This window comes from Diadema antillarum, unplaced genomic scaffold, assembly GCF_040938485.1.
Source record: "Diadema antillarum isolate AM-2024a unplaced genomic scaffold, OU_Dant_1.0 seq00000348_RagTag, whole genome shotgun sequence".
NCBI classification, from domain to species: Eukaryota; Metazoa; Echinodermata; class Echinoidea; order Diadematoida; family Diadematidae; genus Diadema; species Diadema antillarum.
This window is the reverse complement of record NW_027271358.1, coordinates 880,227-907,955: the sequence shown is the minus strand read 5'-3', so window position 1 is coordinate 907,955 and position 27,729 is coordinate 880,227. Positions and strand designations below refer to the sequence as shown.

Here is a 27,729-nt window from a genome sequence, read left to right as displayed (position 1 = left end):
TACAATTGTCTCGCATTATTATACATACTACCCAGTGAGGTTCCTGGTCGTTAGCTCTGTATGACCAGATAACGATAAATGTAAATAGAAGACAAAATAATGAACAAATGGTAGTGGTTTCCACTCTTGCGAATACCATGGAAACCATGCAGGGATTGTCCCGACATAGTTAAGAGTCTTGAGACTGATGTCGATCGAGAGGGTGTGCTTCCTGTTCTAAATAGAAGGCTTCCGGTGAGTAGAGATGAAGATACTTCAGTTTTACTCTTGAATCCATTTTTTTTTCATTTTTATTTTATTATCGTTATTTTTTAACGAGCTGATAATTGCGACGAGAGACATGCTCTCTGATTTCTCTTCTCTGTTTCTCTTCGGGTTAATTTGCTCTACCGTTATAGTGCTGTTTTAAACAACAACACAATGTCTGAGCGCGCCAGCCAAATTCATGTCCCAATACATTCTGTACAATTGTCGATCTGCTATTTCGTATTGCAACATTTAGGAGAGTGTGTGTGTGTGTGTGTGCGTGCGTGTGTGTGTGTGCGTTTACGGGGAAGGGAGGGGGGCGAGGTGGGGAGGGGGTGAGATTCCAATCATGACAGTAACCAAAACTTTAAGGGGGATCCTAAATTGTAATGTGTCACGTCAGAAACAATTAACTTCATGCAGCTGGTATTATAATAGCTTGAGATCAGTTATCAAAGAGAAGGCTAGTTGTGTTACTACTTCAGCAGAGTTACAAAAATGACGCTACATAAAGGTTATCAATCATCGTTGTTGTTGTGTGTGTACCATTATGTTAAGGTTCCAAAAAATGTAAATCAAATCACCCTCAAAGTCGACTACAAGCCTCGAGAAAGATTAACTTTTGCAAACACTGACATAATACCCCTGCACGTGATGCAATAAAATTATGTCCACTACGTGCCACTTCAGGCGAATTCAGTTTATTTTCAGTGCAGAGAGGTTGGTATATTTCCAATAGTATTTCTCATTGTAGTTGACCACATTGGGCAAGAATGACAGAAGAAAATGACTTTCATGTTACGATTTCAACACTTTTATGCGCTCGCAAAAAGACAGACAAAAGCAAAACTGCGTATCTTTCAAAATTGTGTTTAATGTTCTGATGGTGTTCCAGAATTTCACTTTTGCCTTTTGAAGTATATCATGTGAGCAATGTTCTCTTTATAATCCTTCTCTGCTTACTTTCTCCAGCTAAAGCTGCGAATTTGCCTATACGTCTGTTTACAAACTGCTTACGTGTCGATTGAATGTAATGTTTAAACTCAATTATAGTCATCCCCTGAAAGAACAAGACATTGGCTCATAATAGTGATACCATTCCTCGGCATATATCAATAACATATTATTGGTTACATTATATCATTTAATGTGTATGTGGTTTTTTTCGTTCATATGTTTGTTTGTTTGTTTGTTTGTTTGCCTAGTACCAAATAATTACGACAGGACAGTGAGGCTTACTGGGTGTGCAGATGGGGTGAGCACGGCGTAATTTTTCAAATCGCTCCCGTTGTCATCGGGGAAGGCTGAGGAGTTTGCCGAGAGTGTCACGGCGGCCGGAGACGGCGATAAATCCATCACATGATGGTCCCTCATCTCTGCCATAACTTGCGCACTGCAGTGGTGGAGCAGCCGTTGCTGGTTCAACGAAGAACTGATCTGACCAGTGCCGCCGGGTGCGGCGGCTAGCAAGAGTGGTTGGAGGTGCTGATGGGATGCCTTGAAGCTAGGTCGCCTTTCGTACAGAGCCGGCTTTGCTGGCATTGACGGATAGGCGGGCGGAGGGAAAGTGTTCTGGTTGTCTTCGCCGGGAGTGTGGGGAGGTTGGGACTGATGAGAGTGGTAATGCTGCAGATGTTGCGGTTTCTGTTGTTCCAAACTTTGGCGTACGTACCGATGCTGTAAAAACTTGCTTTGTTGTGCTGCTACAGCGCAACTGAATCCTGTGGAGACAGACAAGTAGTGTAAAGTCAGTTTGGAGATCAAAGTTTCGAGTCACGACGTCCATGTTTGATAGTCGACTCTTGCGTGCTTTTGGTAACAAGATAAAGGGAGGGAGCAGCTGGTGAAATTTTCAATTGCTACAGTATAAGTATAAGTATAAGAAAAGAAGATGACTACGTCATTGTAAGTCCCTCATAAAGAACAGCTGCCTTCAATTGCTGTGTGGTATCATTGGAATACAGAGAAGCAGACGAGTGAGATGACGAAATGAAAAGTGAGAAACAACGGATCTCTTTGATCTTGGGGGAACTCTTGAAGTTACTCTGCAAAACATGAATCACAACACACACACACACACACACACACACACACACACACACACACACACACACGAACAGAACACAACGCTTAATATGCCATGCGCTGACACAGATGGATGGAAAGATAGGTAGATAGATAGAAAGATAGATAGATAAAGAGTTAAAGATAGACTAATTGAGGGATGCATGCGAACTATCCCTGTAATGAATTAAGCAATGGTAAGGTCTTTGGAAGCCACCTAAAGTTGGCGTATTCTCCCCCCCCCCTTTGCCATCTTAATAGTGTAACGAATGTACATGAAAAAAAAAAACCATGTGAAAAACAGCATTATGCTAAACACTACAAAACCATGCATCAGTTGTGAATTTACACCATAAGTTTAAAGGGATGATACAGTATTGGTGGAGATGAGAATTGGGCTTTTAACTTTTTGCGAGATACCAAGAAAACACTTATGATATAGTACAGAACATACCATTTTAAGAGGAATTCAAAGTTTATTTGATGAAAATCGGGTTTTGAATGACTGAAACATCCAAAAGCAAAGTAAAACAAAGCGATCATGATAAAGTGTGGGTCCCACACTTTATTAGATTCGCTCTTTTTAGGAGATCTCAGTCATTTCAAAACCAATTTTCATCAAATAAACGTTGAATTCCTCATAGAATTACACGCTCTTTCATATTTCATAAGAGGTTTCTCATTATCTCACCAAAAAAAAAATGTTAGAAACCTGAAATTATGTCTCAACCAAAAGTGTACGATCCCATTAAGCTTTTGATTGAATTTAAACCTTTCTTCTGTATAAACTTTTCAAATCAAATTCTCCAAATATCACAGAGGGATTTTACGTGTAAAACTCTACAAAAAAAAAAGAAGAATACCATTGATCGACTAGTTGTAGAAATCTTTCTGGATTAATGTCACATACTTTCTCTTGGATATGAGCATTATTGTGGCTTTAAAACCCGGGTTGTTTTCACAAACAACTGCATCTGTGTAAACAACCAAAGTTTACATAGTCTAGGAAACTCAGTGACATTGCCTACATACGAAAACTGATACCCCACTCGTTTACCACCCCCACTCCGAACGGATGCAGTGAAATCCGGGAAAGGCTTGGAGGTGTCCCGGCACGCAACACGCAGCAATTATTGCTGTCACGATACGAGTATAATTTTGCGGGAAGGAGCATGGGTATTTCGAATATATCACAAAGCTATGGTGATAAAAGATTTGATGTACTTTCTCTTTGTATTGCAAGCATCAGCCAAACAAAACCAGATTCAGCATCGATGAGCATTAAAGGGCGTTAGAAGACGGTCAGCACAATGATTATGTACATACATACAAGATTCAACTTGTACCTAGGAAATTATGCACAATAAGTGAGTATACATCTTTATATTGTCTAAGAAACTGCGGAAGATAAACCTAGCTTTGAAATGGACTTATCAGCAGGGTCTTTTTATGATTATTTATTCGAAATGAGCTAAATCTTGCGTTGTGATTAATTCAGACAAGACCCTTTGAGCAGTTGAGTTCTGGATACATCACACTCTAAACTGAGCCATTTTTAAGCATACCGTGCAATCATTTCAGCATCCTAGAATGTTCTCTTGCTGGGGAAAGGGACCATTACGAACGTTTTTTTTCCCCCCAAAGATTGAGTTAACCGGAGGAAGCAGTGAATTCATAAGCGTTTGTAACAGTTTCATGAAGTCATTATTGAGTGTTTATTGTATCGCCTTCCTAGACAACGTCGACAGTTCAGACAATCTCAGATTCATATTACATGCTACCGATGTATATCGTACTTTTAAAGGTGAGGCGTTGAAAGAATAAGTATGATTAAAAATAATCTTCGAAAGTCAACAAATTTATTAATGACCGGATGCAGCAGTATTATATTCATTTTCAGCAAAGAGGGTATTGTTAAAATAAACCAAGATTTGAAAGCATGGTAGCATTTGTTTACAGATGAGTTAATAAGACATACAGTGGCATACGACTCATTGAATCATTATGAATAGAAACATTAAAATAGATATCATCTATCAATCTTATATGTCCCCCATTTGAACAATATACTATTATGTCTGTTATCCTTCGAAAATAATTGTATCAGTTTTGACGAGCAATAGAATCAGTTGAAAGAAGGGGATTGTAGATAGGGCGATATTCTGACGTAACAAAACTGTGTGCAGCTGAAGAAGATAATTGTGTTTGTCGCTCTTTCCCTCGCAGCGGATTGGTTGGCTTCTTCTCCTCTTTTCTTACTCCTTTAATGTTTAAATACAGTCAATAACACCAGTATCTGGCCATAATCAGAGATTGATATCAGGTTTAGTTTAAAGTCTTGGTTTCCATCATTTTGTTTAGTCGCTATCATATGAATTGTGAAACTGTGGAGACAGGTGGACCGGCAGGGGAAAACACACTTTGTGTGGCGAAAAGACTTTAATGAGTATTGGTAAATCCCTTTAATGTTCCATATTAAGTATTTTGCAGAATTTCTCGACCGATTCTACATCAGAGTATTATAGACTAATAAAGTTACGACAGCAAAGTTAATCATTGTAAATTCGGAATGCGAAGTCAAGGATACACGTATGTTCTTTGGGATGCTTCAAAAATTGTCTTGTGTGTATGTGTGTGTGTGTGTGTGTGTGTGTGTGTGCGTTTTCACAGAACTGTCAAATGAAGATTTTTCTTTTTATTAATCGCAATCTGCAACAGTTTATAATAGCAACCATGAAGCAAGTGTGCCGCGGTATAAACTGTGATTATTGAAAGATACAAGAATTAAAAATCTGTTTATCATATTGACTTCTGGTGCAAAAGACTTATGTTATATTCTATTTCATATCAAATATCAATATCAATTCAATAATTGATTTGTGGAGGATTTTTACTAGTCTCTATTGGAAGTAGCTGTATTTATGACTGAGCGAGAATGCAATAGACCCGACTGTGTATCAATTTAAGGAAAATCACATTATAATCCGTTCAAAAGTAATAATTTGATACAAGTCTTGGCTAATTCCATGTTCCCCCCTCTCCAGATGTGGATTCTCCAACAATCCATTTTTATAACGATACCAGAACTATATGTATATACAAAATATAAAAGGACTTTCGCAAATCTTACTATTTCTTAAAGAATAAAAAGTAAACTTAAGTCCTACGACCTGCTACTAAGTTATATTCAGCACTATTCTTCATGCCATGTGGAAGAGGTAGGTCAAAATATATTTTTCGATGTTCTGTTAATATGCTCTTAAAGGACAAGTCCACCTTCATATACATAAGGATTGAGAGAATGCTGCAATATTAGTAGAACACATCAGTGAAAGTTTGAGGAAAATTGGACAATCCGTTCAAAAGTCACGAATATTTTAAGTATCCGCGCAGTCACTGCTGGAAGAGAAGACTACTACAGTGTATGATGTCACATGCGTTACAACTATATAAGGAAAATAAAACGAGAATTTCACAAAACTTTACTTTTTGAATAAGTGCACATTTCTTCGACTTGCTACTGACGTATGTTAAGGGTAATATTATTCCCCCCTGCCTTCTGAAAGAGAGAAGTCGAGTGTTCTTTTGTTATGCGAGAAAAATGGAAATATGTTGAATTTTCTTTATTCTTTCTTTATATCGTTGTCCTCATGTGACATCACAAGTTATAGTAGTCTTTTCATCCAGCCGTGATAAAGCAGAAACTTCAAAAATTCATAACTTTTTAACGGATTGTCCGATTTTGCTCAAACTCTCACTGATGTGTTTACTCATATTGCTGCATTCAATCAACCCACATGTCTATAAAGGTGAATGGTGAACTTGTCCTCTAACTATGAATTAACTAAAATTTTTCCCAATTCATAATTTTGAACAAGCTGTCCAATTTCCCTAATGGATCCTAATTGGATATGTGTTTAGTTACAGACTGAAACAAACAAACAAACTGGTTTTGCATCTGTGTATGCATACACACATACATCTGTTTTTAGAATCATAACCTTCGTTATAAGTATAGTGTCTGTGCAATTACATCATCCATGTATCCAACACTTTGGACTACTGTGAACACGGTGAGGCAGAAAACAACCCCCAAAACCAAAACCAAAAACAATATGATAAGATCGATCCTCGAATGTTCCTCACAAGACCAAGGCCGATGCACGCGAAGTAATTTAGTGAGTCATGTGATGCTCTATAAATCTATATCAAATATGAAACAGTTTTTACTAAAAAAAAAACCAAAAAAACAAAAAAAACGAGAGGAAAGGATATACATACAATCATAAACATTTAACACTGAAGTAACCTGGGCAATTCTTAGATGTGCCGAATTAAAAAACAGCGAAAGGAATCAATTTCAAGATCAACGTCCTATAGAAAGTATTCGAACATGTGGCAAATCTTTTCGTGCGTAATTAATGAAGGGCATGAATAAGCCATTTTGATTTCATATTTACGAATCCCCATTAAGTGTTATTCAATAAGGGATCTGAGTGTCAGAAAAGTTCTGTTACAATCTTTACCTCTTCCGGCTTTATCTAAGATGCAGCCATATTCAATCAGCCAAAAGGATACAAATATTACAATTGTCTTTCAATTTGTTCGTGGGATCAATTCTTCTGTTCACATCTTATACCATTCAAACTTGTACGCAAACTTGCAATGCGTTTGCTCGTAATGTATCCTTCTAATTTAAAGCTTACACGGTTTGATCTGTTCGTTTGTATGCTGGGTGCAAAGTTATATCATTTTTTTCCATTTCTTTAACATTATAATTATTGACAACACTACCAATATGGAGAGTAGCTTCAATTTTCTCTCTAGATAAAATAACGATCCGATACCTTCTTTGTCTCGTTCTGCGGAAATCAGTGTTTAGGAAGTAAAAAATAAACCATGTTTTGAAACAACGGACAAATAGTCCAAGACACTTGAATGCCACTTGTTTAGTCTCCCAACTCCGCTACAAACTACTCATTTAAATTAATTCTATGGTGTTCTCAAAATAATGTAACATGACGGAAAGAAGGGCTTGACTTTCGGGTCTCAACAGGAAAACGTGCCATACTTTCAAGGACAACCCCCCCCCCCCCCCCCGAAAAAAAAGAAAGAGAAAAAAATGAAAAATTCCATTCAAAACAGCAAATAATCAGCTTGTGTGATGCCTAGCCGACCCTGTAGATTGTAGGACGATATGTAGGGCTATGGTGAACTTTCGATTTGGGTCCTCCGACCTGCCTACATTAGATAGGGGTGAACGAAAGGGCACGGTTATGAATCGTCGATCACTTCTTCACTAACATTACATTAATTTACATAAGCTTATATTTTCGCTCATATTGTGTTTCATATTTCTAATTCTACAGTCACATACGTGACAGCCAGAATTCCATATCGCAAGATATTTTACTCTTTTCACCATTGAAAAGGACGTTTAAATTGTTTTATGACAGTCAACATAACTTTGCAGTGATTATGTATGACAGAGTAACGGTGAGTACGTTACTCCACAACTGAATTGAGAGCGAACTCGTTTACATGAGGTCACAGTAACGGTACCTTCAGCGAAGAGTACTGCTTTGTAACAGCGAAAGTTTTATCTTTTTTTATTTACGTCACAATGGAATTGCCTAATTCGTGATACAGATCCGTTTCGTTCGATTGTCGAGACAGCTGGACGGGAGAGCCCGGGGGAGAGCACTTCCTCAGTAAACAAACGAAGTTCTTTCCCAGGCAAACCAGGTATAGACATAGCCAAAGTTATGATATTTTTAATGTAAAATTATAGATAAGAAAATAGATGAGAAATAAAGATATAATGATAACTGCATCTTTCATTACATACACAGCGTCATTTCTTTTTCCCAACCATTTAATTCATGTTTACATCAAGAAAATTATGACAATTTGAAAGCTACACATTTCCTTCATGAGAAAGAAGGATTTGGAAAAGTTATATATATTAGCTTTGTTTCTTAAACCATACATTTTTCCGGCAGGATGGAGCGTTTCAATACCAATTAAGTTTTTTATGACATAGAAAGGAAATAGACATCTAACTCAAATTTCATATAAGCTTTAATGAAACAGTGTTATCCGCCACGATTATATTGCCATACATGCACATTAGATAAAGTGGTAATATAAAATACGTCCTATGGTTGTTATAGAAATATTACGAAAATCAGCTGTTTTTGTTGTTTTGTTATAATGCAGCAGTAATTAGCTGCTCGCCCCTTTAAGCCCCTACCACTACTGTTGATTTTTTGATAAGTTATTTCTATTATTTCTTCTGCATGATATCAAAATGAAAAAGCTTAAGTTGCTCCTTTCTCTCTCTCTCTCTCCCTGTCCTTCAATGTACTGTTTATGTACAATTTGAAGTTCTATATTTTTCAGCTTGTTATATACATTCACGATGTAGACATGTAATTATTTCGAGCCATTTTTTTTTCAGTCAAGCAAACGGGCTTTCATTGCCCTCCCACAATGATCTAGATATTGAAATCGATATTGAATCTAAATCATGGTCGTTTACATGTAATGATCATTATTTTCAAGTGGACTTGAATCGTAAAGTGGTACTAGCATTTATTCAAGACCAAATTCACGAACATTTGCTCATCTGAGAATCTGTTGAAATAAAGGATAGATAAGATGACAAAATACCTCAGAAGTTAGAGGTAACTGTATGTAGATATTAATTAAACATCCCCCGCACACCAATTCATTCCTACATACTGTTCAAGGGAATAACCTTTGTGCATTGTGGAAGAACTAACCTTCATTGAGATGTTCAGTATAGCTTCCATCAAAGGCCCTTGTGGGTGACTTTTGGAAAACAGCATCGTTTGTTTTATATCTGCACATTGACGATACTACTACAGTCTAGTTTCTATTTTCATTCATATTATAGAGTTTGTAATAAATGCTATCAAAGAGGTTGCTGTTTCTTTTTTTTTAAGAAACTGGACATAAAAGAAGGATTTTATAGTGGCAAACAAAGAGAGGGACCATAGAAGTACAACACAACGTGATGTCAGAGTTTCGTACCAAACACCTGTTAATTTGTCGAACTCTGGCAGGTGTATCAAAGTCATATACATGAATGGACACCCCTATACAGATTGCCAGTTACAACGCCATTTGCATATTCATTGTTGTTATTGTTGTTACTTGCTTTTATTTTTCCTGAATGACTGGACATCTTGCAGTGTAGAGTATTGTATCAACGGTCATTATGCTCTCACGACATGGCACCAGAGTATGTTTCTAACTGATGAAAGAAAACAGATATTATGCTCGAAATACAGGCAGCACGACATGAACGTTTTAGAGACCGATCTCTCTCCTTGGAAATATATCCATGATTCCACTGAACGATATACATATTCGAAAGGTACAGTAGATCAAAATTGTATCACGTACATGCACAACAAGTTTTCTGAGCTTTGTGCATATAGGAACAACCCTCAAACTGCCCATTGTGAGTACACTATGTTAGCATCATGTAAATTAAGGAACTGAATAATATAAAGCAGAAGGTGCCCGTAAATCTATGTACGATTTAAGCTGGAAAAACCAACAGGCCTCTGTTGTTAATATTACACTATTTTGTAGCAGTAAACGTCATTAAATGTTTAGTATATCAGTGCGTGTCCGTAAATATTAGTTGGTGTGATATGACAAAGTTTTTCTTTTCTTTTCTTTCTTTTTTTTTTTGCAAAAACGATATGAAAGGAAATTACAGAAAATGAGATAAGGCTGACATGCAACTAGTAATGTGTTCCAACTATTACTATCATGACTGTCATAAAAGTTTACATCTGGTGAAGACTTCCCCATCGACCGTACACGGTCATGTTTGGGGTTTATCCATTCAGATCGTACTCGACAATCGCTTAGCACATGACACATGATATATATTTTTGTTCATGTTCCGTTTTTTTAGAGCTGTGGAATGCTATTGATTGTTTTGATTGACTTGCCTCCTACAAAGAAGTGATCACAAATACAGAAGTGCGTAGATCCCATTAACGGCAAATGAAAAGAAACTACCTCACCGCGCTTACACACATTTTTCTCCCTCTCACTCCCACGAACTCTATTTCTATGATATCATTGCTAGTAATATTTTTTAGCTTTATAATTTTGGATCTCCACCATCCAGCAATATACAACTTACATCACTGCTACTTCTCAGCGACTTCCACCACCCTTTCTACTCTTTACTTTATCTACTATTGCCAAGAGCATGGAGTCAACTCTTGGCGCAACTGCTGTGCTAATACTAGAGTACTATACAATGCTAGGCTCTTGTTCAACATGTTCAAAGGCATTGCAAGACCTATTTTGGAATAGTCAGGATGTATATGGCCACCACTCAAGCTAGGTGTCCAAAGAAGGGCCACTAAAATGATTCCAGGAATTTTATAGACATTTTGTCCTACTCTAGACGTCTATACATACCACCTATTCTTAGCAACCACTCTGTTTGTAAAAAGGCACTTCCTCACATCCAATCTAGCATACTGTTTTCCAAGCTTCATTGAATATGACCATTAGTTCCCCCACCACTGTTAAGACACAACATGTAGTTAGTGTGATATTGACCGTCCAAGTACTTGTACACGTCCATCACGTCTCCCCTTTTCCGCCTGTAACTGAGAGATGATACTGAAATGTGGAATTTTCTTCCAGAAGCAGTGGTCTCAGCATGTTCAGCGAACGCCGTTGTAAGTATATAGGCTAGATGAGCACCGAAAGGGTGCTGCGTTTTTTTTTCCATGAACGATTAAGTACGCCCAACCCTCCCTGTCATGTATATGTTTTGTAATTTTAGTTTAATCTCACTTTGAGATGTAACCTTATTGTAACGAGAGCAGTGCAGAATAATACACGTATCTATTGGAAGGAGAGGAGCAGAAGATAACTCAACCCTGATCTATGAACAGACCCTGCCCTACACCATCGTACCGGAAAATTGAAATTAAAAGTAAAGTAAGTAAAGTATACTACTCCTTTTACATGCACTAGTTATATTAATGATTACTTCTGCTATTATATTTCTCCTTGTACCACTGCGATTTGGTCATTGCTACTATATTTCGATGGAATGTCTTATTGTCACCAATGCAGCTTCTATTAATACTACGGATATATAAATATATTATATTTGCTTCTATTGCGCCTACACATCTGAAATTGCTACTTCTTTTTTTACTCCTGCTTGTACAAAAAAAAAAGAATTAATTAAGTATCCCATTTGACAAGGAAATGAAATGGGGATATCTATTTTATATATTGCAACCGATTGACGATATATATCATATATATTATATATATTTTAGAATCCGGCAGAACGATAAGTATATTTTGGATAAAAGATTTATCCTCTGGTGATTGGTTGAAAGAGTTTCACGTGATTTATAGGAATTTTCTGCTATGTCAGAAAGTTTGCATGTTTGGCACTGCATGAAATACTATTTGCAAAATGACGTCACGTCTGTAACGACATAATATACTGTTTGCAAAATGATGTCACAACGCAATTCTGAAATTGCATGCAGCTTTATGCCGTCACTCTGTGAAATGTTACATTTTTAAACAAACAATTGTGACATCGCGAAGCAATTTTGACTTTGCGCACTGCTCGTACCGTTAGTCTGTGAAATGTATCAATATGTAACGAAGCAATTATGACGTTATAAAGCAATTCTGACATTGGGTATTGCTTCGTACTGCCACTTTGTGAAATGTAACATTTTCGAACAAAACAATATTGTAACATCACAAAACAGTTCTGACATCGTGCGCTGCTTCTTAAAGTCGGTATTGGGTAACTTCACAACATCGCATCCACCACAAGACTTCTCGCTTCGCATTTTCCCTTCTTTTATTTACATTTATTGATTAAAAAAAATAAAAGAAATGTACTTTGCCTAATTTCGATTTTCTTGTTAAAACTTTATAGGCCTCGGTGCCTCCAAAAGAACTACATTCATAGTTCCTTTGGAGTCACCTCTGCCCATAGTTTTAACCAGAAACTCTCAAGGCAAAGTACATCATGTTAGTGTGATATTTTGTGTTTGTTTTCTTTTCTTAAAAGTATGTAATAACATAAGATTTACTTTTCCCAGGCCATTGATCCTGAAAAGCTGCAGGTAAATTGTATCTTCTTTTTTGTAAATTATGAACCCTTGCTTTACTATAGTTTAACTATGAAAATAAAAACTTGTTTTAACCTTTTCTCCGATTGTTTTTCACTCATAGTTATCATTAATCATTGATATGCAGATTTTTATCATTATAAAAGTCAAGTTTACTCGTGATTTATGTGACCTCAAATACCCTACTTTCATATTTTGTGAGAACATACTGTGCATGAGCACATCAACAGATTCTGGAGACCATATTCCTAAAAGTAATTCTACAACATAACTTGATCGGGTAATCATTCACAAGTATTATTATTTGACAGGATATGACTAAGGATGGAAACATGCTGCAGTGAAAGACTTGGCACACGATCGAAAAACATTCAACATCGAAACTAAAACTGGTATTAAATTTTCCGCAATATCAACGTTCGAAAAAATCAAAAATAATCCCAGTCACCTGCGGTCAGAACAATGCGGCGTATTGATGAAGACATAAAAAGAATGATTTTCGAAAGACAAAACTGGAAGATAAATCTACATTCTATACACATATAACATATGTCTACATTCTCTTTATCACATAATATTTATGCAGAGCTTAATATAAAAAAAAAACATTTCGATGAAAATGAATAGAAAAAAATATGAACAAAAAGTCCAAAATTTCATACAACTTTCATAGTGAAATTGATTCAAGCCTTGAAAAAAAATCAAGTAAAGTTATGTTATAAAATGCTTTTTCTTTCTTTATGTCAAAAATCCACCTAATGCATAGCGTTGACGACATAACGCTACTTTAAGATAACAGCAATGAGATTGGCCCGGGAGTCCAATTAGCCGGAGACACCTATTGATGAAACCTATTCGGAACTGAGTTCATAAAAATTAATTTCATGTCCAGGGTCTGCGGCTTAAGAGGAGTAAATAATATGAGCAAGCAGGAAACTGTACTTGAGGAGAGCAAAGCGCTGAATGGCTTGAACCCAAAACAATGTCACCCGATCGCCAACGTTGGCCTCATCCAGATAAGCGTGTTAATGAGCCCGCCCCATTTTGAGTAAGGTCCATCATAAGCGTGAAAGCGTGAAGGGCAAGGGTGTTTACATTATGTGCTGCTAGAAGTCGGTGTACGGTGACATGCGCCTTGCATCGAGTCACGTGCTGACAATCCTCACTTGTGATTGGTCAATAGTTTACGGAAACATACTGAAAGAAAAGTCAAGGAGGTTTGACAAGGGATGTATGATACACACGAACAGCCCCTGATGGCTTGATGACAGATCTAGGCGACTACACGCGAGCACTTGTATTGTACTGATGCCCTCTTTCATTCGTTTGGATTGCGGCCAACTAATTTCCATATCTGTCATTTGATTAAATGCCCGGGAACCTTTACAAGATGTACGATACACGTACCTGCGCAAACCGGAACAAAAAAAGGTGATCGTCAACCTAGCAAACCGTCCCTCATCCAATCAGAGCAATTCAACTTCATCTAACTAATTAAGCTCCTTTCTCATTGGCTGTTAGGAATACCAGAAAATGGTGATCACGAGCCTCGAGCTGTGATGCCATGACCCTTGATGACTCATCGATACTCAAGGTCAAGCATTGAATGAGGTCCTTCCGAGAGTCACTTTCATCTACGTGTATACTTCCTTTTAAAATTTACCAAGGTCTTGCATTGTCTATTTGACGTCTTCAGCAACATAATTATAATACGGCACCGGCATACGGCTACACTCATTCGCTTCTATATGATACCGTGTAGTTCTCTCACAACAAGACGTTTCACGTTGGAAAAATGGTGTTATTACCACAAAGTGACCACAACAGATATGCTGAAATACTCACAGAGCATCAAGTTAGTTGACACTAAGACAGCTATGATAGCAATCATCGCCATCAGCTCGAAGTTGTACTGAAGTGATGCTTTCATTTTTACTGAGCGGCGGATGTTTGCGAACGTAGCGAATTTAAGGTTTCGTCAGGGCTAACAGTTGCAATCAAATTCGTAAACAGGTGCGATGAAATTTTTAAAGAGTTATCATTGTTGCTAACAGTTTTTCTTGTTGTAAAGATTTTCTTTTATTACTTTGAACTGGAGAAATGGGAAAAAAATTCAATTTTAAAGTTTCTTTGCGACAAGGAAAACTGTTTATGATTAAGAAACTGAATATGATTGCAACTGTTTACACACCCCGCTAACCGAAAATTCGCTACATTCGCGAACATTCGAAAACATTCGCAGATCAGTGATATATCCCCTTTACAGTCATTGCGTGTGATATAAAGGATTCATCTCACTGAACTGCGAATGTTTGCGAGCGAAGCGAATGCTAGGGAATTTTAGAGTTCGTTATCAGTTGCAATCAAATTCGTAAACAATTGCAATTTACAGTTTCTTTGCAACGAGGAAAACTGTTTGAGAATATGATTGCAAAGAAATTTTGAACATGTTTAAAATTTCTTTGCGACAAGAAAAACTGTTTACCACAGTGAAAACTGTTTGCGAATTTGATCGCCATTGTTTACGAATTTGATTGCAACTGTTCATGAACTCTGGCGAAAAATAAAATTCGCTAGATTTCGCTACTCTCGCAAACATTCGCCGCTCAGTAAGATACCCCCTTAAGAATAAGATTATGCGAGGTACATACCCTCACTTTAAAAAAAAGAAAAGAAAAGAAAAAAAAAGGCTTGCTTGAGAAACACAAGTTTTATCGCTTTGAATAGGTTTAATACGACGTCAGGAATTATCAATGAACATTTATTTTGGCAGGTAAACGTCATTTCTCAAGTCGCCACATGAAATCACAAGTTGAGGCCTCTAACTTTGCATATTATTGTCTCTGTTAATATGTAATCTATCTTGATGAGTTTGGAAATGTGAACAAAATATAGTGTCGTGCACGTCAAACAATGAATATTGCAGACAGCCACATGGGTCGTCTCATGTAAACACTCATTTTATGTTCACCTTTTATAAGAGATTATCATTCTCCACGGGGAATTTAACAAATAGCAACATGAAGGTATCTATCTAATGGACACATTACAATATTCGTGATACAGGCTCGTGTACCAACATGTTCTTTGTGGAAAGAATATAAAACAATGGAATAATACAGGGGGTTGCGAATGCATTTTTTTCCTTTGTGGTTTTTTTTTAGGACGTCACAATCTCTGATAAGCTGATAAGTTTGCAATGTGGCAGACTACAGAATGTTTATTTTCGAGTAAAGTTCATGAACAATTACCCTGATTTTCACCAATTGATGGTCGTCATGTTTATGGCTATATACCACAAACACGTCATTCGAATCGAAATGAATTGATAATATTTTGTAATACTGCCAAGCAATCAAGCGGTTAAATAAAACTTGTTATATAATATACACTGTATAAGTATACACATAATTTTAGGCAACAGCTAGATCGCTTGGCAAAGGCGTGTGGGCAGGTCGGGTGCTGCCGACGAAGATCAGACTGTAATTCTACTTGTGTCTATGTCGTTCAAGTCCTCACTATTTATTCTGATATGAATGCCCAGTTCTGTGGAAACTAGTCTTAGTGCAACACGTTTGTGATGTCCAAACGCAATACACCACAACGTGCGCATGTCGATCCTCCTCTGTACTCTGACTATAGACTCCAACCGCGAGTTAAGAGAAAATGGTATCAATGCTGTGTAAACGGTGTCGATAACCTATTGTATTATTCAACGAGCACTCTAAGAGAAATGATCATAATAGTGAGGAGACAAGAACTTTGCGTCATCGTACGATAATGACTGTGAAGGTTTTGATCAGAATGCATTTTATTCAGATTAAGCTGGACAAAGAACATAGTCTTGATTCATTGAAATTGAACAAGTTTATTAACAAAAGAGAGTGATGTGATATAGGAGGGGACGCCCCATGTGTCCAGAGAAGTAAATGATCTACCACCGATTTTCCCCATATAAGGTAGTTTTCTTGTATTCTCAGGAAATTTTTGATTGGGAACGTTCATTTGCCATAAGCAAATTTTTAGTGTTCGGTAATTACACACTGACTAATTTACAAGTTTGAAAAAATATCATATCCCCCGACTACTAAAACACATTGCACAACTCCATCTAAATCGTGTGAAATACCTTCGATAACATCTTTGGTCCCAGACATTCCGAAACATTCATTGTGATATACGCTAGGCCAGCACGTACACACATTGCAATCCACATCCAAACATACAGCATCTATGACAGATAACACGTTTGGCACGATCTGCACGCGACTTGCCCCGTGGGGTTGAGTGTGATGATAGCAATATTGCAATCCACTAAGTGTTACTATCCCTTAACTGTCCAACATAGCCATCAACCATATCCAAAGCCGGCCAGTAAAATTCTAGTAAAAGTTTTTCTTCCTGCAAAATGTCACTAAGAAGGGAACAGTGAGTTTGGGCTGAAAATAAACTAGCTATACCTTATAGAAAAGAAGGCATAAGAGGGAAAATTTTTGACCATAAATAACTATAACGATTTTCATTTAGATTTCGAGTACTAATTCAACATATACAGGTAATGAATTCATCAGACATTCATCAATTCATTTAATCCTTCATTTCAAAATGCACGCAGATGATGAGAGAATATCATTTCAAGACCAAGGCTTGGCGCAAGGCCACACGACACCAAATACCCAAATTAGAATCCTACACTTGCAGCACTAAAATATCACATCAAAATAAAGGACCTTTATTCATAATTTCATCCTAGCTTTACAGGTGGATTAGATATTTTCCTTCTCTCTTGAATTTCACCTCAGCGACTTGGCTAACAAGTAAAGAAAAAAATGACAACAAAGTGAAATAGAAAACCTCCACAATTCCTTTCAGAGTATAGGTCCACCCATATTACGGAAAAAATGAGAAAAGAAACAAAAGGAGTTTCCGGTCCTCTAGTCAATGAGAGCCTGTGAGTATTGTAAGAAACCGAAAGGGGAAAACCTAGAGAGTCCCCATACAACCACTGCCTACAGTGGTTTAGAGGTGTTCCGCCAGGTCAGGTTATATCATAATGTAATATCAAATGAAAGGGAATTTAACCAATTGCGATGTTACGTGGAAAGAGTAAGTGAATTGTTATGTTTTGGGATGGGTTGTCTGCAGTACTCACTAATGATAGGTCTCCCACCGATTATTAGTCTTTTCTTATTATTATTTTCTGGTCTTTCTACATAAAGCATGGACAATTATTATCTGCAGATCAATCAAGCCGACAACAACGACGAGAATAATCTAAACATCATCAACTCATGTTGTTCAATTTAACTCTCGTAATTTGTCTGTATGCAGCTGACAATTCTCTCTTGCTATATTCAAATGGCAAAATAGTCCCCTTGACAGTAACGAACCTGCATGTCATCCATTAAAACTCCTCATAAAAACAAAACAAAACAAAACAAAACAAAACAAAATCAAACTTACTTTAGGTAGTGGTGGACTAGCTCGTCATTACATGATCGACTAACAAAACTAACTGTCGACCCCCCCCCCCCAATATTACTGTGCATCGAGAAGCACAATTTATAGAGCAATATACGAAGAAGAAAATAAAGTATGCAGATTTTAACGAAAATATTACCATGTGGTAGACTAATGTGGTAGACGAATTAAATTGTGCTTAAGCAGTCGACAATGCAGTAACCTATAGGATACGATGATTATACTGCATGATATGATATACTTGATTCCTTCAGTATTTTGCCACTGGCGGCATTGAAAGTCGAGGCTTTTCTACGGTCATGACGGTATAGGGTTCTTATATGCTATAATGAAAAGTATCGGTTTTTAGTAGGTTGGGATATTGAGTCTTTATTCGTCTTCCTAAAATATTTTGCGAAATGCTTCAACCCTCACAAAATAACAAATTGGTTTGCTCTCTGCGAGAAAAGCAAATACATGATTATGATGTGGATCGCAAGAACGAGTGCCATTTTCTACTATGCAAACTCGAAATTCCAGCCCGATTTCATTTCCTACACATCACAAGGACTCACGGACATTTCGTGAGCTTATATTGTTGCACTGACAAATACAATAATCTGAGCCCCGAACCTGTTCTGCGCTCATCTCTCCTCATTGAGTTATAAATGTCCATGCAAAATGACACTTTTAGGTCATAAGCAGAAACGTTCTTTTCTTGTTCATATTTTTTTTTCCTTCCATGTTTTCATACAGCGGCGTTTTACATGAAAGGTTTCTATTCCTATAAAGATTTCTTTGAAAACTGGCTGAATTGTCATTATCTGCATCAGATTTCAGACCTCATTTCGTTTATGTTATGTTTGAAGGAGTATTTGTGTAGTGTGTGTGCATGGTGAGTGTGTGTCTGTCTCAGTGCATATATTTTGTGTCTCTATGAAGTTGGTATTGGTGTAGAAAGCTTTACAGGTTTCACTTTGCTACAACAAGGCTGCATTTTCCCTAGCAAAGTCACACGGAGCACTATGGTAATTTTCAAAATGGCGTTAACTAACAATTGATTGCTAAACGAAATGGAGACTGATTCTTGCCCGATGCGTGCATCCTTGGACAAGATCCCTCCTTTTTAATGATCATTGGGGGCATAAGCAGCTTGGGTCCCTCTTTTCCATTAACGCAATTATTTTGAACAATTAGTTTCAAAATGTATGTATTTTTTGTTGTTGTTGTGATACATTGTACATTTTGCTTTCACAAATTTTGTGCGATAAGAATAATAACATTTTATTTGAACCGCATTGAACTGAATTGAATTGAATACAAGCTGTGCTTTTGATTTAGGCTTCCCACTTTTGCTCTTATGACTATTATGTACTTCACCATTTTGATGCAAATGTATACCATGACGTTGTAAGAATATATACGTTTCAATAACGTATATACATTTATATATATATATATATATACAGTAACAAAATGTTACTGTATATTGATATTTACTTTATAAGTCGGTTATTTCTTTTGTGAACACAAAGTGGAAATTAATTCAAATCAAATCGTATCAGTCTTGGCCAATGGGTCATATCAATGTCCGTGCACTATTAACAGTGACGGCTGAGGGTTTTAAGGTGAACAGTGCTAACACTGGTCAGTCACACTAATGAGACAAAAATGGGTAGGTAACATCATACTATTGTCAGTATCAGGTGTCTTGACTGTTATATCCTGTAGCTTCACCACAGATGTATTTTTTTGCTAACATTTGTTAGTATTTTATTCACAATATCGTCCCAGTTCGTTCCTATCCACGCAAGGCAGCATGTAGGTACCCCGAGTAGGAACGTAATATTAAGATTGTCCGTATGTTTTGAGCGGCCAGCCCATAGTCCGGTTCGGCGGCCGCTCTCCCTCGCTCACGCACAGATAGTGAACTGTCAACTTTCTGCAACAAAGTATCCACTATGGTAATTCTAAACTCATAAGGAGGAAAAAATATCCTGGAGAATCAATAGCTAAACTCTTATCATGTGAGGACGTGTTCATCTTAATTTACAACCTCTTTCCTTCTTCCTCTTCCTCTTCCTCTTAAATGCCACTTCTTCCTAACTATCTTCCGTCTATTTTTTCCTTCCCTTCTCGAAGTCCGGTATGATCATCCTACATATAAAATGCAAACCCACATTGATGACCGTCACATCCTAGTACAGTGCGCCTAGAATGAACATGAGTAACTTGGCATAACAGTCGTTCTGAAAATCAGCCTCCGAGTGACCTTTTGTTGCTTTCCCCTGTCACTTCGTTGTGTTCAGTAGCATCATTTTCTACTTATGAGTAGGTCCCCTTGCCATGTTGCTTTAAAACTGTGGGGAAATTCGTTACTTCCGTAAAACTTTGGATGAATTTGATCGAAGGCAACATCACCAGAAGAACTATTTATCTGCCATCAGCTTCATTTAGTAATATGTATGTAATACTTTATCGTAATTTTTCTACATACGTGATGTGTAATCTTTAGCTAGTGGTTTTATTTTACAAGTTTTTGTAAGGTATATTCATGGGACCTATGCGTTTTTGAGAGCCGGGGTTGCAAACTAAGACAATTGATCCATCTGACATCGAACAGCCTTTCTGCCAGGTAGTTTTTACCGAGGCAAATGTTCACGGTAAAATGATATTAACCAAAGACAATATCGTACAAGTGTTCCATTTAACACCATATCGCTTGGCTACCACAAGGCAGAGACATGAAAGCCACATGTCTATAAATCTATATGCGACTTACAGTGTTGACATACCCATAATAATTGCACCTGTACCGCGAAAGGGACCTGTACTTCCTTAATGCATCTATGAGTCATGGCTACTTAAATATGATCCTTGTAAATGAAACAAGAACGTGGTGTATCAACATTATACACTCTAATACACAAAAACAGAGATATACATGATTTCAGTGAATTCTTTGAAATAAAACGGAATTGCTTTCTTTTCATAGATATCTTTAGAAGAATGAAATACAAGTTGTAGGAATGTCAACTTATCGGTTTCAGATTTTTAGTCTACATATTGAATATAACCATGATAACGCCTTGCAAAGCAATATTATGGTTCCCGAATCAATATCGAAATGTATTTCTCGGCCACGACACTGTCATCATATCATCAACATTTGTTCGATTCATTACGATATTGCAAATAAATACTGACAGTATTTCTCTAGGCAACCAAGCACAGTGAATAAATTTTAACAAATATTTCCAGACGTTTATGATTTCATTCTTTCTGCTTCATAAAACAAGTCTTTAAATGTCTTGTGTTTCTTTGTGTAGCTCATGATCATTACAACCATAGTTCCAAATCTATAATGCATTTTGTGTCTAGTGCATTGCAGAAGGATCCAGTGTATAAATAGAGTGTATGGGGTATTGATCCTTGTCGTTATTTCTAGTTACCCCGGTCTCTTCCGTGATTCAGAATAGGCTACATCGCCCGGTGCTGTCATTCTTGGCGGTTATCATACTTCGAACAGATGAATAAGCCATGTTCCAGAATCATTTTTTGAATGATGTATAAAAGGGTGAGCTACATGCAGTATCATGAGCTTGTGGAGGTGAACGCTCAGTATTGTTATATATTTGTCAACCCAGGCTCGATGTGTATCCTTCATTCTTTAGGTGTACCACAATCATGCGAGATCCATAGTCAATACATTATCTTGAATATTATTATTATCTTGAAGGCTTGATACAATCGCCATATCCATTACTTTTTTGCAGTAAAAAAAAATCCCGAAACGTGTGGATGTCAATGAGTGCCATCCCGTTGAATCAAAACTTTATTGATTCAATGTTTTTTTAGTTCTTGTGGGATAAAAAGTTCCACCTGATTATATCTAGTTCCTCCGTATAACGTTATACGCAGCTTAGCAGTGATCTATGCGTGCCGCTACTACAATCATATTGATTTTTTTTTTCATAATATCGCAACAATAGTGCCCTGATTCAGAGCATTTCATTATTCACACACCATGACCGCCTAGATTGACAATAGGCATTCATTGATTACTACATTGATAACGGAATAAATTGTTGAATAGAGCCTTCTGATATCGCAGTATACCACTCAACCCGAAGAAAAGCATGATTACTCGTTTTCATTCATTTTGACTATAACGTATCAGGTAGTGATAACAATGTTTGACTATAGTATGTATGATATTTTCTTTGTTACAATGACAAATTTAAATTCTGACAATATGTCCAGCACTATTTCTAAAATCAAACCATCACAAACTGTCACGCACACCACCGCATTAATCATAACAAGTCCATGACCTATTTCCCACGAACACGAGAGTTGGTGATGTCATTTACTTTAAAATAGTATGTAATACATTCTGAAGATATTGCTAATGCACAAAGAAAACGTAATATCAGGATTTCGTGGGTGTCAATGCGGAATTGTTAAAAAGTGAAATAAAATGCTCGTTTAAAGACACACACACACACATCCACTCTCATAGCAAGCATTCATGGAAATTGTTTCTTACTATCACAAGATCCCACGGTATTCTAATGTGAGCAAGTGACTTCTTTTCTTTTTGTAAGTTGCTGGAAGCATGAACAATAATTCGACCTTATATATCACCTATTAGAAAATATAATGCGAAGGAAAGTTTGATTCAATAAACTGATGACAAGAAATGGTTCAAGGGAAACTTGGTTCAACCTGCTATGTGAGACTTTATCCTGTACATACATGGGATCAATTTTGTTGCAAGTTCACGTTTCATTTCATATGTTGCAATAACTTGTTGAAGCAATTGTTTCACCATAAGATTTTAGCTCAAACCATCACAATTCTCAATGTCAACCGAAGTATATATGACCTTTCAGAAACAGAAACAGCGTAATGAACCACATTTTAGCTCGAAATTCTGATGTTAATCACAGTGAAAATAAAAAATCTTCCTTTAACGCATCTCCGAATGGAAAAATACCAAATACTGCATGTTTAAGTTTGAAACTGCTCAGTTGATATTCATGTTCAACAGTATTTTCAGTGTTTAGACTCGTTTTTTACAAGGAATACCATCCTATGTTTTTTTTTTTCTATCAATTTCATTTTGTATTTCATCAAACGTTGCAAGTGAGGGGTCAACCTTAATACGAAGATTAACGGGCTACAAACTGTGGCCAGGAATGGTAGAAGATATGAAGTTGGTGAAGTTAATACAACGAAGCCTTTAAGCTTATCGAGGGTGAAGTAATTGCCACTTGATATTGAGAGAGGATGATCTCAGGACAATAGGGAACATTACCTGAAGTCCTGTTCGGCGTCCCTTACTCCATATCATATCACATGACTCGAGGAGAACGGAAACCTGTGCCGTATAACTTTGTCCCCGCGTATCCTGAAGGTTTGGTCAGAAAGGCGACTCCGAGGTGCATTGGGTGCTACAGGCAAGGGCACAGGGGCACTGACTGCTGCGGCGCCTTCGAAACTTCTGGCAGCGCCACAGGAAAAGGGCGCTTAGGTCTAGCCTTGTCAAGTCGCCTCACTGGCTCGGAGATATTGCATTCAGCTCCACTGAGCCGGGTGCCGTAGTGCAGTCTTCAGTTCGGTTCGATACGCATACACACAGACACTCCACCAAGCAGCTTATGTATGATGCCAGGTTATTCCCCTACCCACACCTTCTCTTTCTCCCTTCCCTCTCCCTCTCTTTTGACTCAGTCGGGTTACAATAAAGTATGTGTACATTAGTGTCTCCTTTGAGTATTTGCATACATCAGGGAAGAGTCCGTCACACTTCGAAGGAGTTTTGTTGGTGCAGGGAGGTGGGCTGGTTGGTGTGAGGTCAACTGTGTACGGTATAGGCCTATCCAGGTGCGATACACAAAGCGCACGATAAAACGTGTGCTTGCACGCACAGCCATTCCGACACGTCTTCGTAAACTCGCCGCACACTATACGCAGCTAAAAATAAGCATGACGCACAGGGAACTGAAAGGGAGAAAACCCCGGCATGGCTCTATTCACACCATTGTGCTCTGGTGCTCACCAGGGGCCAGGCAAACAAGAACCCCAGACAAAGATCAATAATGTTTAACTCTTGACTTTATCAAAATGATAGGCCTAAGTTAAAAAGATTGTCCTAGCTCATTGCTGTGAAAAAAAATAATGCGTATTAGTATGAACTCGGTGTCGTGGAAAAAACAACAACATAAAGTGCAATGCAACAGGTTAATATGCCTGTCTTTTGTGAGCGATGCAATCTCTGCGCTGTGTGTGTAAGTGTGCGTGTGTTTTGTCTACGGCTTTCCCTGGTGAAGCATCAACACGTCCCATTCTGACATTGATGTAGGTTACATTGATTAGATAATGTAGAAAACTCATTCGTGGGGCCAATGACGACATTGATTAAGACAGTGGTAGAGTCAGGGAGATAAGTAGGCAGAGATGGCATCGTGCGGCTAAGGCAATATGGCAAACTTTGGCCTATCAGCATGAACCTGTGCCTCACCTACCTGAGCTAAACCACCTTTATATCATTAATTTTGGGCAAGAGACGAAACCAATATATTCGGTTAAAAAACAAATAATTGAGAAAACACACAAAATAATATAGAATGATAATGATATACAAGTTGATAAAAGCAACAGAACCATGACGTTTGAGCAAAGTCTTTCTTTCTTTTAGTCCAGCTTCTAGACATTTCGTTGCTTTTCCCAGCAGGCTTAAATTATTTTACAACCTCAAGGAATACAAAGTGCGTGGCATTTTTCAATGTATCCCCTGCCCCTTCCGGGTCCGAAACTTCGTCAAGTTCGTGTTCACTATGTCGTGCCACTACTTATACCAAGAAAAAAATATGATATTCAACACAACACAGTCTAAAAGAAGAAAAAAAAGACTTCGCAATGTGAAGGTAAAGGATGAGAGAAATGATCCCAATGTGAAAAGGGCTTAAAGATACACTCTACCTTTGGAAGCAGTGATTTTAAAAATGTTCGAGATATCACATTTGATTCATATGTGTAGGTCTGTTGTATCACTAAATATCCTACCGCATAAAATTTTCGCTATAAAGCCTAAAATGTAAGGAGATATCAGTATTTTTCTCAATAAACCATAACTGTAGACGGTTTAGTCTGGAAGCATTCTTATCGTAGCTATTGTTCACAGTTTGTATACTAAACAATACTTAACATCGGAATCATTTTCTCTTTACTTTTACAGTGGATGTTATCGTCCCTAACTCACATTTTAGAGCTATTTTAATGCACTAATGCTAGACTTTTGTTCATTTGCAAATGGTAATTCATGCCTTTAAGTGAAACGAAAATTAGATGAACTTTGCAGCGATTTCTATAGTGATAACAAATACATGGGAAACGTGTTTTGAACTCTTTGCCGCGTGTGTACATCGTCGCACAAAATCCTCCTTCAGACGAACAGAAACTCATTTGTAATTACCGCCAAATAATGCACCCGGTAATCAGATAAAAACTCATAAGAATCTAAAAAATATGTTCGTATAGGAAAACAACGGAATGAGAAAAGATTATCAATTAATTGATTAATCTAATCTGATTCAATTCACTTCATTGATCATCATAAAAATAGAAATATATACAGTATGAAATATGTCGGGGAGTTCACAAAGAAAGCGAAAGGCTTGAGACAAAGTGATCCCCTGTGTAGATATTAGTAAAGAAGGTAAAAAAGGCATCAGGAATTGTCAGTATATCAGTACATTGCAAGAAGCAGTGAATTATTTACGCACTTTAAAAGGGGAATTAAGGTCCAGTCTGTGTTTGAATCAATTATGAAAGGAACATAAAACAAGTGTTTTTTTTAGTTGTTGATTATTTGTTTATTTGTTTCTGTAAAATGACTTAGATTGTAAACGATATCTTTTCATTCCATCAGAGTCACTGAAGCTGGCGGAAAAAATCATTACACTTTAAAGATTCAGAATTTAGGTAACTATAATTTAGGGGAGAATAAAAAGAAGAAAAACTGCTCAAAACAGTGTTAAAATTTCATTTGTAATTTGATGACCATATTTTTATATTTTAGACATCAAGCCAGGCGAATCACAAATCTATAAAGAATACATTTTCCCCCTGATTCTATGATCATTCTTGTTTGCGCTTGTTCCATTTTTTGGTCATTTAAGGGTAAGACTCTTATGCGGTACTGCTCAGATCTAATCTTTGTTCCGTCGATGCCTCTCTTTAATGTAATCAATGTAGCTCTGAGAAGAAAAGAAAGATTCCCTTATGAGTGGCATTTCTTTTTAAGTGAATGACATTCAACCGCTCGTGGCATACAGCACTGTACAGTGCGCTGTTTGCCACGCTGTAGTTCGAGTTGCATGCACTGCTGCAGCGGTGCATGCAACTCGAACTACCGTGTGAAAACCTGACTGTAAACAAGGGAATCATTATTTTGCACGAGTGGGTATACTGAGACTGATGCACAAACATTGCACATCGATCTACAAACAAAACCACGAACCGATACAAATGAAAAAAAAAGTAGGCCTAAAGTTCTCACCGAGCCAGAAACAACAAGACGCATTCGACAAATCAAAGAGATATTTCAGAAAGACACATTTTATAATTGAGATTTTGAGATATATTTTTGAGTCACAGAACGCCATTTTCCACAGTTAGTTATACTGCTTTTATGTGCTTACAAAAATGAACGTATAAAAGGGCAACTCCAGTTTTATTCTATGATTAACATTCTTTTATCTAACACAGTTTAAATCTAACAAACAGGGCAAGATTACGTGTCATGAGAAGTTGGAACAACAAGAAGAAAACTATCAAATTTGAAAGTTTTTAACTCCTTCCAGAAACCACGGAAACAGTGACAGTGGTCCAATCACGTTTGAGAATGAGACTAGAAGTGTTGAAGTCATCGCCTAACAATGATCCCATTGGTTTGCATATCGCAGGATTTGAATAGAAATCATGGTTCATCATACGTCGCTAATTCAGCAACTACACAGCCTTCCGCCTAAAAAAAACTATAAGGCTGTTTATTTCGTTCCAAGAAAATGTTTTGTTATTTCAATTTCATTTCGACAGGGACAGATTTTGTAAAATGTTCTATTTGGGTCCGCAGGTAACTTGAGATAACTATATCATATCTTTATCAAAATAATGATGCAATTGTGAATGATATCATGGAATGGAATGGAATGGAATGGAATGGAATGATATCATGGAATGGAATGGAATGGTTTATTAATCAAACTTCGCAGCCGAACGGGGCTGAATTGTGTCTGATTTACATCGATAAAAATACAATCAGACAAAATAACTTGAATACATATACAAAACACGAACAAAATACAATCATTACGACAACAACAAGACAAATCATCAGAACATCAGTAGTGGAAATACATTCAGTATATAAATCATATTGCAACAAAAACGGAGTTGAGTGAAAAAAACAAACAAACAAACCCGTTTTACATAATACATAATATGAACCTTATATCCTCCATTAGTGACGTATCACAACCCTTTAAGGCAATGAAAAGGGTATAGAAGAATAAGGGAGAATAAGAATAAGAATAATATCATGTATCATTGTCACCTCGAGTACAAATTCAAATTCAAATGTATTTCCGTTTTTCGACAATAGGAATAACGTGATATACATCTCACTTTCTTCAGTGATAGAAATCGTATAAACAAAACAATGTGAATTTAACAGAGTAAATAATGCTTGTAAACTTACAGTAAAGATAAAAAACTCCAA

The 27,729-nt window shown here is 37.1% G+C and overlaps 1 protein-coding gene across 1 annotated transcript in view; it reads right to left on the bottom strand.

The window, feature by feature from the left end:
- The window catches only part of LOC139731016 (uncharacterized), a 34,550-nt gene extending 11,147 nt beyond the window's left edge, over window positions 1-23,403 (bottom strand). Inside the window, exons 1-2 of the mRNA XM_071641892.1 lie at window positions 23,263-23,403; window positions 1,486-1,967 (exon numbers count right to left, since the gene is read on the bottom strand). Of these exons, the coding sequence (XP_071497993.1) occupies window positions 1,486-1,788 (303 nt within the window). The 5' untranslated portion in view covers window positions 1,789-1,967; window positions 23,263-23,403. The remainder of the gene's footprint in view (window positions 1-1,485; window positions 1,968-23,262) is intronic.
- Window positions 23,404-27,729: the final 4,326 nt, after the last annotated feature.